Raw genomic sequence first — 12,146 nt, forward strand, 5'->3', positions numbered from 1 at the left:
ATATATATATATATATATATATATATATATATATATATATAATTTTTTATATTTTTGCTGCACCCGCACCCATGTGACATAGGATAAGATTGATAATGATGATGGACACCAATCATTTTAGAGTCTCTCACTGATCAGAAACGGTTGCATGCTCTCATCCAAGCCCGATGGTAAATGGCTGGGTTGGCATTGACCAAACCATTTTCTACAATACATAGACCATTTTCTACCGTACATAGTCAGAAAATGGCTAAGCATCTAAAAAAGAAAAAGACGTTTGGTCATGCATGTCGATGCTAACTCGGTCATTTTCTGATCAATATATGGCCAAAAAAATGGCTAGGCTTGATTATAAGAAGAACTGATGTAAACTAGGAGGGCTCGATGATAAACTCTATCCAACTATGAATATATCTAGAAAAAGCTAGGAATATGAGAAATAACTAAAAAATATAATAATTTAACCAAAAACAGAAAATAAATCAGAAAAATAACAACTCTAAAATTTAACTTCAATCTGAACTCTGATCTTGACTGTCCAATCTCTTAGGCCTTCCTTATATTTATAAGGAAGAACTTTAATCCTAATAGACTCTATAAACGACTAATCTTCTAAAAGATAATATTCATCCTAATCTAATAAAACCTGGATATTGAATTCAATAGATAATCCCATGTCTATTATAAATGAACCACATGCTAAAATAATCCAAAGATTTAGACGATAAAATCCAATAAATTAGATCCAAATGGATCTTTATAGACCCGGGTCTTCGGCTCCACCACTACAAGGATGTGGGTCAATAGCGATAACTTTTTTTCAGCGTGAAAAAATCTCGCTGCTATTGATCAAGCAATAACAACTAGATTTTTGTCTCCGCTATTAGCTTCATCAGTAACGAGCCATGAATCTTGCTGCTATTACTCTACTATGACGATGAATCTCACTACTATTAGCTTCATCAATAATGATGAGCTAGATATCTCTTATAATGCTTTTCTCATGTGCACATCTCGTCGTGAAAGACATATATGGTGCTAATTGTTTTTCGATGCCCAAAAGGTAGATAGGTACAAATCGATTTGTTTCAGTATAAAAATAAGTGTTATTTAGCATAAACAATACAACTAGTTGTAAGATTTAGCATTCAGATTTACAAATCGATTTGTTTACATAACGAAACCTTAGATGAAACTCACTGAAACACTATGAGTTTTGGTAATCTTATAGTGGAGGAGAAACACCCAGAAAGTAGATGCAACCGATGGTGACAATGATGCTCCTACTGTGTAGATGACGACAAAGGTTGCTTGAACGATAGCATACGACGGCAAAGGGTGCTCCTGCGACATCAGATGACGATAAAGAGTACGTCATAAGAAGAAGCTCCTGTTACAGCAGATGGTGCAAACGTTAACTGCTTAAGACAAAAACGGAATGTTTGGACTTTGAGGGTGGGTGGGGGTCAGCTCCTAAAACACTTATATTGGGGGACTTGTTTCTCAACATGTTTGTTAGCACTTGGCACAGGTTGGGCATGAGCAACACTTGAAGTGTGTGAGGGTGTAAATCCTTCATGGGACGTGAGCAAAGGCCTTGGGCACATGAAAGGTGCTTTTGGTGCGACAGTATTGTCCCAACCATGCAAAATGCATGGGGTCATGCAATCATGTGATAGATCTCATGGACTTTTACAAAAGTTGGATGCATCCCTTGCCATGAATGCCTCTGGAGAATTCTCTCTCGATCATTGGCCATTCCCTTAAGTACAGACTCAGCTAGTTGTCCAGGGTATCAAAATACATAGAATAATAAACCCCCGAGTAGTGTCAGTTGTTTCTACGTCTCTCCTATGTGTACCATTAGGACAATTAATATTGAAACAAGATTATCATGCTCATTTTACTTATTCTGAACTGCACATCACAAAAGGAACAACACATATGTTAGTATTGTTTTGAATTTTGATATCTATGCACCTATCAGATTTTTTTATAAGTCTGACTCATTTTATGGGATACAGGTGATGATTAGGTAGGTACGGTAGGCGATTGTGCAATGACATGATGATATCAAGATCCCACTCTTTCTCTAGTGTTTTATTTCTGAGCATGTTTTGTAATTTTGCATATGGGTTTCCTTTGAAAATTCATCTTTTCTATAAACTTTAAATTATCAAAAACCGTGTTTTAAATCTGTCTGGTTTCAATGCTTATATGGAGATATAAATCTATTGTGTAAAGGAAGGTTCGCCTGTAATGCGCCAAAGATCTCTTGACTTATTATTTCAAATATCATTTTCTTGCTATTTTAAACTCTGAAAAAGATTGATTACAAAGCTTTCAAAATTTTTCTAAAAAAGTTACAAGTTCAGGATTTTGGGGCGTTACACACATAGAGTTAATATTTGTTGATATTGGGAACAAATCACCTTCTTTTCATATTTTAAAAATTTTTTTTTTAGATCATACCTTATCTAGAAGGCTTGTTTAGTAGAAAATGTATTTTAAATAAAAAATGATCATGGCATGTAGGCAGGTTTTTTAAGTGTTTCAAAAATCAATGACCCACAATGCACTAAAATTTCATGACTCAAAAAATCATATTTTATATCAAAATAATATGATCCATGGTTTAAACATTAGCAAGCAAACCATGCTAAACACATCTATGTGGCCGAATTGAATCAATAAAGCTTGAGCCTATGATTTTTAGCTCAATAATTTTGTGCCATCAATAGCAGCAAATATTAAGACTGGTTGGTCGAGGGGGCTACCATGTTTGTCTTGCATGCAAGTTGTGTTTGTCTTGCACGCAAGTTGTTGCCTCAAATCCCCGTATAAATAAGATACTCCTACCCTGAGCAATAAGATTTTGAACATTAGCAAGCAAACCATGCAAAACACATCTATGTGACCGGATTGAATCAATAAATGTTGTGTTTAGCTCAATAAGTTGTGTTTAGCTCAATAATTTTGTGCCTTCAACGGGGGCTACCATGTTTGTCTTGCATGCAAGTTGTGTTTGTCTTGCATGCAAGTTGCAAGTTGTGTTTGTCTTGCACGCAAGTTGTTGCCTCAAATCCCCTTATAAATGAGATACTTACTCCTACCCTGAGCAATAAGATTTTGAGCATTAGCAAGCAAACCATGCTAAACACATCTATGTGGCCGGATTGAATCAATAAATGTTGTGTTTAGCTCAATAATTTTGTGCCTTTAATAGCAGCAAATGTTGACCCTGGTTGGTCGAGGGGTCTACCATGCTTGTTTTGCATGCAAGTTGTGTTTGTGATTGTCTTTCATGCAAGTTGTGTTTGTTTTGCATGCAAGTTGTTGCCTCCGATCCCCTTATAAATGAGATACTTACTCCTACCCTGAGCAAGAAGATCAAGGTGTGCTTTTATCAACTTGGGGTCACAACAATGTCTAGGGTCATACTTTTCTTTTTCATCCCCCTACTAGTGAGTGCCATCTTTTTTTTTTTCTTAAAATGCTGCAGAAAGTGCATTCTTTCAATGGATCTTTTCAACCTCCTTCATGTTGTCTTTGTGTTTGCAGCTTTTGGGGACAAGCATGGGAGCCCTCACCCCCATGAGTTACTGGAACAGCGTATTGCCTAATACTTCTATGCCAGATTCCCTTAAGGCTTTCTTACCTCAAGGTCAGTTGGAAAAACTCATATGGGCCGTGGATCCTGATCATTGTGCTGCCAAATTTGTCAATCATAAGCCAAAACATGAACATGGGTCAGATCCTATGTCAGAAATACAATTGATACCAAAAAAATGTCATGTTTTTTTTTTTTTCATTTATAACCCAAGAAACTACACACCTTGTCGCACTGGCTCAGCCTATCGTACCTGCGATCGTCGTGCTGATGGCATAAAACCCAGAGGTTAGGACCCCCGCCCCTGGGGCTTATGCTGGTCGTCAGCTTCTTGACCACCTGTCTAGTGGCCAAGGCCTAGGGGTGGCAAAACCCGACACGACCCGCCAACCCGCCTCTTAGGCAGGTTCGGGTTTGGAAAAAATGAACCCGTTTAATAAACGGGTCGACCCGCCTAACCCGTTTATTAAACGGGTCGGATTCGTGTTAGGGGTATGCCAACCCGCCAACCCGGCTGACCTGTTTAATAAACGGGTTAGGTGGGTGGGTCAACCCACCAACCCGACACGCCAACCTGACCCGCGAGCCTGCGAACCCGTTTACCCGACCCAACCCATTTATTAAATGGGTTGGCGGGTCGTGTCGGGTTACCCGTTTATTAAACGGTCTGGGTTCATGTTTGCCACAGCAGACCCGTTTAATAAACGGGTCGGGTTCGGGTTGAGGTATGCTGACCCACCAACCCATCGGGTCGACCCGCGAACCTGCCAACCCGACACGATTGCCACCCCTACCAAGGCCCCACCCCACTATGGGGCTATCCTGATTTTAATGTGATATCTTCGGTAGTCCATATTTTACAAAAAATAATGCAATCTTTAAAAAAACATTTACTTCAAAATTATTGCATTTTAGCATGATTTTAACATGTTATTAATGTGATAAAGCAATATACTGGTAAAATATCCGATGAAAATCAGGCATTTTTTGCACTGCTGATCGCGCACATGATCAGCGGCACAAAAAAAATGTTCTAACACTTTTTAGCAACGATCAAGAACTGCCACTTAAAGGTCATTTTTGAAATATTTTTGGACCCTTGTTTTCCGTGCATCCGACCCTTGTTTGCCGAATGCCTGTTCGATGATACAGGTTTTTGTATATATATATATATATATATATATATATATATATATATATATATATATATATATTTATATATGTGTGTGTGTGTGTGTTTTGGAACGCTCGTAACAGTGGACATTCGATTTGCACTAAAATAGCGCATTAGAAACTGCCATTAGTGGCGGTAATGCCTGTTTTAACAGTAATTTTTTTTTCCACCAGCAGAAAAGCATCCTATAAAAGTTGATGCTTTGTGCGTCCACTGTTACGGGCTTATATATATATATGTGTGTGTGTGTGTGTGACCACTAGAATATGTGAACTGGAGTATGAACTGAGATTTTTATGGGTTTTTTATTTTATTTTTCTTAAATTTCACTGTATGGATGTGATATAGATGTTTGGTTTTATAGAAACTGACTCTTGGATCATCCAATTATGTTGCATAGAATGATCTTTTAAAGCTTAAAAATCAATGACTCGGAATTTTCATAAATATTCAAGCATCTAAAAATAGCATTTTTCATCCAAAATACATGATCCAACAGTCTATTTCTAGCAAATGCATCAGCAGGGTTGGATTTGCAAAAAAGGTGTTGGAAATGCCTAATTCATTCTAGTGTCCATATATATATATATATATATATATATATATATATATATATTCCAAGAAGAACAAGAAGTTTGAAAGTATCGCCAGATTTTCTGAAGAACGAGAATTGTGATCAGATCATGACTAATCTGCACCCATATCCGTGCATATTAATTGGATGAAAATGTTGATCCAAGAAGATCCAGGCAAGCATCTATTCTATAAAACCTTATTCATAAAAGGGGTGTCCATATTTCATGTACATGTCGCCATGTGGGGTGGATCAACCCAAAAGCAGGAGAAAAAAGGTTATGGGAATTAGTACGGTTTATCACTAATAATTGATATAATTATTTGAAAAATGAAACATATTTAATGTAGAAACTTGATAATGGAATAAGCATGAAGTCTCAGTAGGGTCAAGGTTCCATGCATGGAAAATTTTCTTTTGCTATATTATTTCTGGTGAATATTATAACAGAGCCATTAATCAAAAGTTTATCCTTCTGTCAATTTGTACTTTGCAGAATCTGGACTGCAATATGGCGCCAAGAGAATGAAAATCCCTGGTGTATTGGGATGTCAAGTTTACTTGAATTACGGGTCGTGCAATCATTCACCGAGGGGCCTCTTCTTCTTGGAGAAGGACCTAAAGCCTGGCAATAAGATGCACCTAACATTTCTCAAGACCATGAAGGCTGATGATATACCAACCTTCTTGCCGCGCCAAACAGCAAAAGCCATACCATTTTCAACATCTTCTTTCACCACCATTCTTCGACGATTCTCCATAAGACAAGATTCTCATGAGGCTTCTCTTATGAGAGAAACACTTGAGCAATGTGAGATGCCCGCCATTAAAGGAGAGACAAGGTACTGTGCCACTTCATTAGAGTCTATGATCGACTTTGCTACATCCCAACTTGAGACCAACAAAGTTCATGTCTTGGCCACCTTGGTTTATAAAGAGAATAGGCAACTTGACCAACTTTATGCAGTGCATCCTCGTTTGGTGAAGATGGATTCTTCTTTTGCAGTGGCATGCCACAGTAGGACATATGCTTATGCAGTATTCTATTGTCACAAAACTATCAACACCAGGTCTTATTTAGTTCCACTAGTTGCAGATGATGGTAGCAGAGTAGATGCAGTGGCTGTATGTCATATTGATACATCACTATGGGACACCAAACATCCCAGCTTTGAGGTGCTGGGCGTTGAGCCTGGGACTGTTCCTATTTGTCATTTCCTTCCTCTTAATCACTTTGTGTGGGTTCCCAAATAAGTAATTACATGATGATGTTTTCTTATTTTGAGCATAACTCTAAAGGTTGGAGTTCTTATCTTTTCTATATGTAGGTTATTTAGTTTTGTTCCATTTAAGGGGTATGTGTGTTGTATGCTTTTAAATAGCCAACCCAGTGGATGACTGCCTACGGATGAATAAATGTAATATGAGAAGTCTGTCATGCAATGGGACACAGTGAGAAGTTAATTTTAATTGTCTTTTTCCTTCTCTTAACTCAAGTGACAAGCATGTGTATGCACGAGCATGCCTCTGTGTGTGTCTGCATGTGCAGGTGTGTGTGTGTGAGAGAGAGAGAGAGAGAGAGAGAGAGTTATTGAATACATGTCTCGTGCAACACAAAAAAGGAATAGTTCTTTCAACTCCTCTTGCCTTTAATGATCAAGTTAGGGAGGTCCACATGGTGTTTAGGTTGTGGAATTCAATGCATCTTGTCGGTCCACTTATCTTTGTAATTAGTATTGACATGATGAAGCTAATCAGTCAAGCAAAAGTGGAGATCAAGTGAAAGCTACATTCGGTGAATTTAAACAAAACCATCCACAACTACAGCTACAGATTAAGACATGCCAAAATACAAAGCTAATGAAAGGTTCCATTTAGACAAAAAGAATGGCAACAACTATTATCCTGGGCTACTGGAAAGGAACCTCATCAGCCATGCCTTCTTATACTCCCCTGGTAAATTCAGGAAAACATCAGCTAGCTTGTGGGATGTCCTAAAAGTGTGACTGCTGATATAAACTCATCAGTAGATAGACCTTCAAGCTTTTCAACCTCTTTGGTCACCTTCGCTTGTTTGATCATTGCTGTTTCTTTGCCAAGTTTTCTGATAGTCGGATAATTGCAGCAGAGAAGCTATCCATGGATTCAACCATCCTTTCCACCATTTGCTTTCTTCTTTTGTTGGACTGAGGTGTCTTATCAGATGCCCTTCCTCCTTGGGTGCCACTATGTTGGGATGATGCCTCTACAACTGATGTAGAAACCTTAGGTGACTTGGAGAAGTCATCATCTTTGTCTTCATCCTGCTGTGTCCATGGAAGAGTATGATGACCATTTTCAAGGATGCCCATTGAAATCGCCTTGTCATTATGCGAACATGAAAACTTGCCCTCAACCTTATCATTCCCGATAATGATACCAAGCTGGAGGTAGTTATCAATGGACTTCCCTTTCAAGTTTTTAATCTCTGGCTTGACCTGCATCAAGGAATAAACTGAGCACCCTACAGATGCACCATTGAGCAAGATTCTATCAATGAATGTAGCAGAAGTTACAGTACCTTTATGTAATCAATCCACAATTCAGCGGAAGCTGTCAGCTGTTTTGTACTAGGATCATAAGTAAATCCACTAACACTGCAAAGCACTTTCACCTAATAATACAACTTTTTCCAAGTCCTCAGCCTGCTCTTCACTTGCTCTCCATTTTGTTGGGAAGTGACTTCGCACAAATCCAAATTTGCAGCGGGATGAAGGCCTCGCAGTTGCGCTCGAAATCTCCAGAGAGGTCCGAACTCTCAACTCTCTTCTTTTCTTGCTATGAATTGTTGTGTATCTTATGTTATCTTTCATATACTGTTTCACTTGCATTTATAGTCTACGAGGAGAGTCCAAGCTTTGGGACACAACCCCTAGTAGAAATCCTTTCATCCCTCAAGAGGCACTTCTCTTGAAATGTATCTGTTCAAGAGACACTTTTCTTGAAACGTGACTATTGGAATAGCCACTCCAATAGTCACTTATGGTCATATGATCTTACATCTCCCACTTGGCCATAAGGGACTTCTTGTGTTTATATGCTTGTTCTCAACCGGAATCTTGCATACACACTATCTAACTAATCTTTACTCACCCCTGTGTTTATATGCTTGTTCTCAACCGAAACCATGCATACATACTATCTAAGTAATCTTTACTCATTTACTACTTAGACATATCTGAGTCCCATCTGACTTACATGTCTAGTGAAAACATCCTCAGTGACTGCTTTGGTTAGCGGGTCTGCTACCATGTCACCTGAAGGAACATAGTTCACTGCAATTTTCTTTTTCATAAGCATATCATGAATATATTGATACTTAACTTCAATATGCATACTTTAAGAGCTATTTGCTCCTGTTTGTATTTGTCTTATAGCAGTTTTGTCGTCACAATATAGTTGAATTAGATCTTTTGAAATGTTTAATTTCAACTCATTTAAGAAACGATTTATCCACACACCAAATGTAGCTGCCATGTTACAGGCTATATACTTAGCTTCCTGGGTATGTTGTGCCACACACCCTTGTTTCTTGCAAGACCATGCAATTACCCCACCTCCTAACATAATCTCTTCTTTTCTTGCTATGAATTGTTGTGTATCTTATGTTATCTTTCATACACTGTTTCACTTGCATTTATAGTCTACGAGGAGAGTCCAAGCTTTGGGACACAACCCCTAGGAGAAATCCTTTCATCCCTCAAGAGGCACTTCTCTTGAAATGTGTCTGTTCAAGAGACACTTTTCTTGAAACATGACTGTTGGAATAGCCACTCCAATAGTCACTTATGGCCATATGATCTTACATCTCCCACTTGGCCATAACGGACTTCTTGTGTTTATATGGTTGTTCTCAACCGGAACCTTGGATACACACTATCTGAGTAATCTTTACTCACCCTTGTGTTTATATGCTTGTTCTCAACCGAAACCATGCATACATACTTTCTAAGTAATCTTTACTCATTTACTACTTAGACATATCTGAGTCCCTTCTGGCTTACATGTCTAGTGAAAACATCCTCAGTGACTGCTTTGGTTAGCGGGTCTGCTACCATGTCACCTGAAGGAACATAGTTCACTGCTATTTCCTTTTTCATAAGCATATCTTGAATATATTGATACTTAACTTCAATATGCCTACTTTAAGAGCTATATGCTCCTGTTTGTATTAGTCTTATAGCAGTTTTATTGTCACAATATAGTTGAATTAGATCTTTTGAAATGTCTAATTTCAACTCATTTAATAAACGATTTATCCACACACCAAATGTAGCCACCATGTTACAGGCTATATACTTAGCTTCCTGGGTATGTTGTGCCACACACCCGTGTTTCTTACAAGACCATGCAATTGCCCCACCTCCTGACATAATCTCTTCTTTTCTTGCTATGTATTGTTGTGTATTTTATGTTATCTTTCATACACTATTTCTCTTGCATTTATAGTCTACGAGGAGAGTCCAAGATTTGGGACACAACCCCTAGGAGAAATCCTTTCATCCCTCAAGAGGCACTTCTCTTGAAATGTGTCTATTCAAGAGACACTTTTCTTGAAACGTGACTGTTGGAATATCCACTCCAATAGTCACTTATGGCCATATGATCTTACATCTCCCACTTGGCCATAAGGGACTTCTTGTGTTTATATGCTTGTTCTCAACCGGAACCTTGCATACACACTATCTGAGTAATCTTTACTCACCCCTGTGTTTATATGCTTGTTCTCAACCGAAACCATACATACATACTTTCTAAGTAATCTTTACTCATTTACTACTTAGACATATCTGAGTCCCATCTGACTTACATGTCTAGTGAAAACATCCTCAGTGACTGCTTTGGTTAGCGGGTCTACTACCATGTCACCTGAAGGAACATAGTTCATTGCTATTTCCTTTTTCATAAGCATATCATGAATATATTGATACTTAACTTCAATATGCTTACTTTAAGAGCTATCTGCTCTTGTTTGTATTAGTCTTATAGCAGTTTTATTGTCACAGTATAGTTGAATTGGATCTTTTGGAATGTCTAATTTCAACTCATTTATGAAATGATTTATCCACACACCAAATATAGCTGCCATGTTACACGCTATATACTTAGCTTCCTGGGTATATTGTGTCACACACCCTTGTTTCTTACAAGACCATGCAATTATCTCACCTCCTAACATAATCTCTTCTTTTCTTGCTATGAATTGTTGTGTATCTTATGTTATCTTTCATACACTGTTTCACTTGCATTTATAGTCTACGAGGAGAGTCCAAGCTTTGGGACACAACCCCTAGGAGAAATCCTTTCATCCCTCAAGAGGCACTTCTCTTGAAATGTGTCTGTTCAAGAGACACTTTTCTTGAAACGTGACTGTTGGAATGGCCATTCCAATAGTCATTTATGGCCATATGATCTTACATCTCCCACTTGGCCATAAGGGACTTCTTGTGTTTATATGCTTGTTCTCAACCGGAACCTTGCATACACACTATCTGAGTAATCTTTACTCACCCCTGTGTTTATATGCTTGTTCTCAACCGAAACCATGCATACATACTTTCTAAGTAATCTTTACTCATTTACTACTTAGACATATCTGAGTCTCATCTGACTTACATGTCTAGTGAAAACATCCTCAGTGACTGCTTTGGTTAGCGGGTCTGCTACCATGTCACCTGAAGGAACATAGTTCATTGCTATTTCCTTTTTCATTAGCATATCATGAATATATTGATACTTAACTTCAATATGCTTACTTTAAGAGGTATCTGCTCCTGTTTGTATTAGTCTTATAGTAGTTTTATTGTCACAATATAGTTGAATTGGATCTTTTGGAATGTCTAATTTCAACTCATTTAAGAAACGATTTATCCACACACCAAATATAGCCGCCATGTTACAGGCTATATACTTAGCTTCCTGGGTATGTTGTGTCACACACCCTTGTTTCTTACAAGACCATGCAATTACCCCACCTCCTAACATAAATACATAACCACAGGTAGACTTTGCTTCATCCCTATCACCAGCAAAGTTAGCATCTCAGTATCCTACAAGCTTTAAACTATCTGACTGAGAGCAAACTTAAGTTCCTTAGTTCCCTTTAAATATCAAAAAATTCTCTTCATTGCTTCCTAGTGAGAGAGCCCAGGGTTACTTTGATATTTACTTACTAGACTTACAACAAAGCTTAAGTCAGATCTAGTACAAAACATTGCATACATCAGGCTTCCAATTGCCTGAGCATAGAAAATATTCAACTTTTCTTGTCCATCTTTTGGACAATCATTCTTACTTAGTTTTTGGCATTTTACTATAGGAGTACATTTTGCCTTGGTACTTTTCATTCTAAATTTCTTTAGAATGTGGTCAAAATATCTTCCTTGACTCAGACATAGCAATCTCGATTTTCTATCTTTGTAGATTTTAATTCTAAGGATATAAGAAGCCTCACCCATATCCTTCATTTCAAATCGAGAACTTAATCATGATTTAGTCAAACTTATCACGTCTATGTCATTCCCTGCAATTAATATATCATCAACATATAGGGATAACACAGTAAACTTACTCCCACTTTTTTTGGCATATACACAGTGATCCAAACTATTCGCCTCATAACCCAATTTGGTTATAGCATTATGAAAGGTCAAATACCACTGTCTTGGTGACTGCTTAAGTCCATACAAGGATCTATTTAACTTGTATACTTTATCTTCTTGACCTTTAATTTCAAAACCTTCTGGTTG

General features: G+C 37.8%; 1 protein-coding gene across 1 annotated transcript; it reads left to right on the top strand.

Moving 5' to 3' along the window:
* The first annotated feature begins 3,292 nt into the window (after positions 1-3,292).
* On the top strand, positions 3,293-6,828 carry LOC149817311 (BURP domain-containing protein 6-like). The gene is made up of 3 exons (XM_089987867.1): positions 3,293-3,464; positions 3,562-3,664; positions 5,855-6,828. The coding sequence occupies exons 1-3, from the start codon at positions 3,327-3,329 to the stop codon at positions 6,610-6,612; spliced, it is 999 nt and encodes a 332-aa protein (XP_089843993.1). The 5' UTR covers positions 3,293-3,326; the 3' UTR covers positions 6,613-6,828.
* The last annotated feature ends 5,318 nt before the right edge of the window (positions 6,829-12,146 follow it).

The sequence above is a fragment of the Nuphar pumila genome, chromosome 14, assembly GCF_984573655.1.
Source record: "Nuphar pumila chromosome 14, dmNupPumi1.hap1.1, whole genome shotgun sequence".
Classification (NCBI taxonomy): Eukaryota; Viridiplantae; Streptophyta; class Magnoliopsida; order Nymphaeales; family Nymphaeaceae; genus Nuphar; species Nuphar pumila.

Coding starts and splice junctions, on each gene's coding strand:
- LOC149817311 (XM_089987867.1), top strand. CDS start 3,327: ATGCAAGTTGTTGCCTCCGATCCCCTTATAAATGAGATACTTACTCCT. Junction 3,465..3,561: donor TCTTTTTCATCCCCCTACTA/GTGAGTGCCATC, acceptor TTGTGTTTGCAG/CTTTTGGGGACAAGCATGGG. Junction 3,665..5,854: donor TAAGGCTTTCTTACCTCAAG/GTCAGTTGGAAA, acceptor TGTACTTTGCAG/AATCTGGACTGCAATATGGC.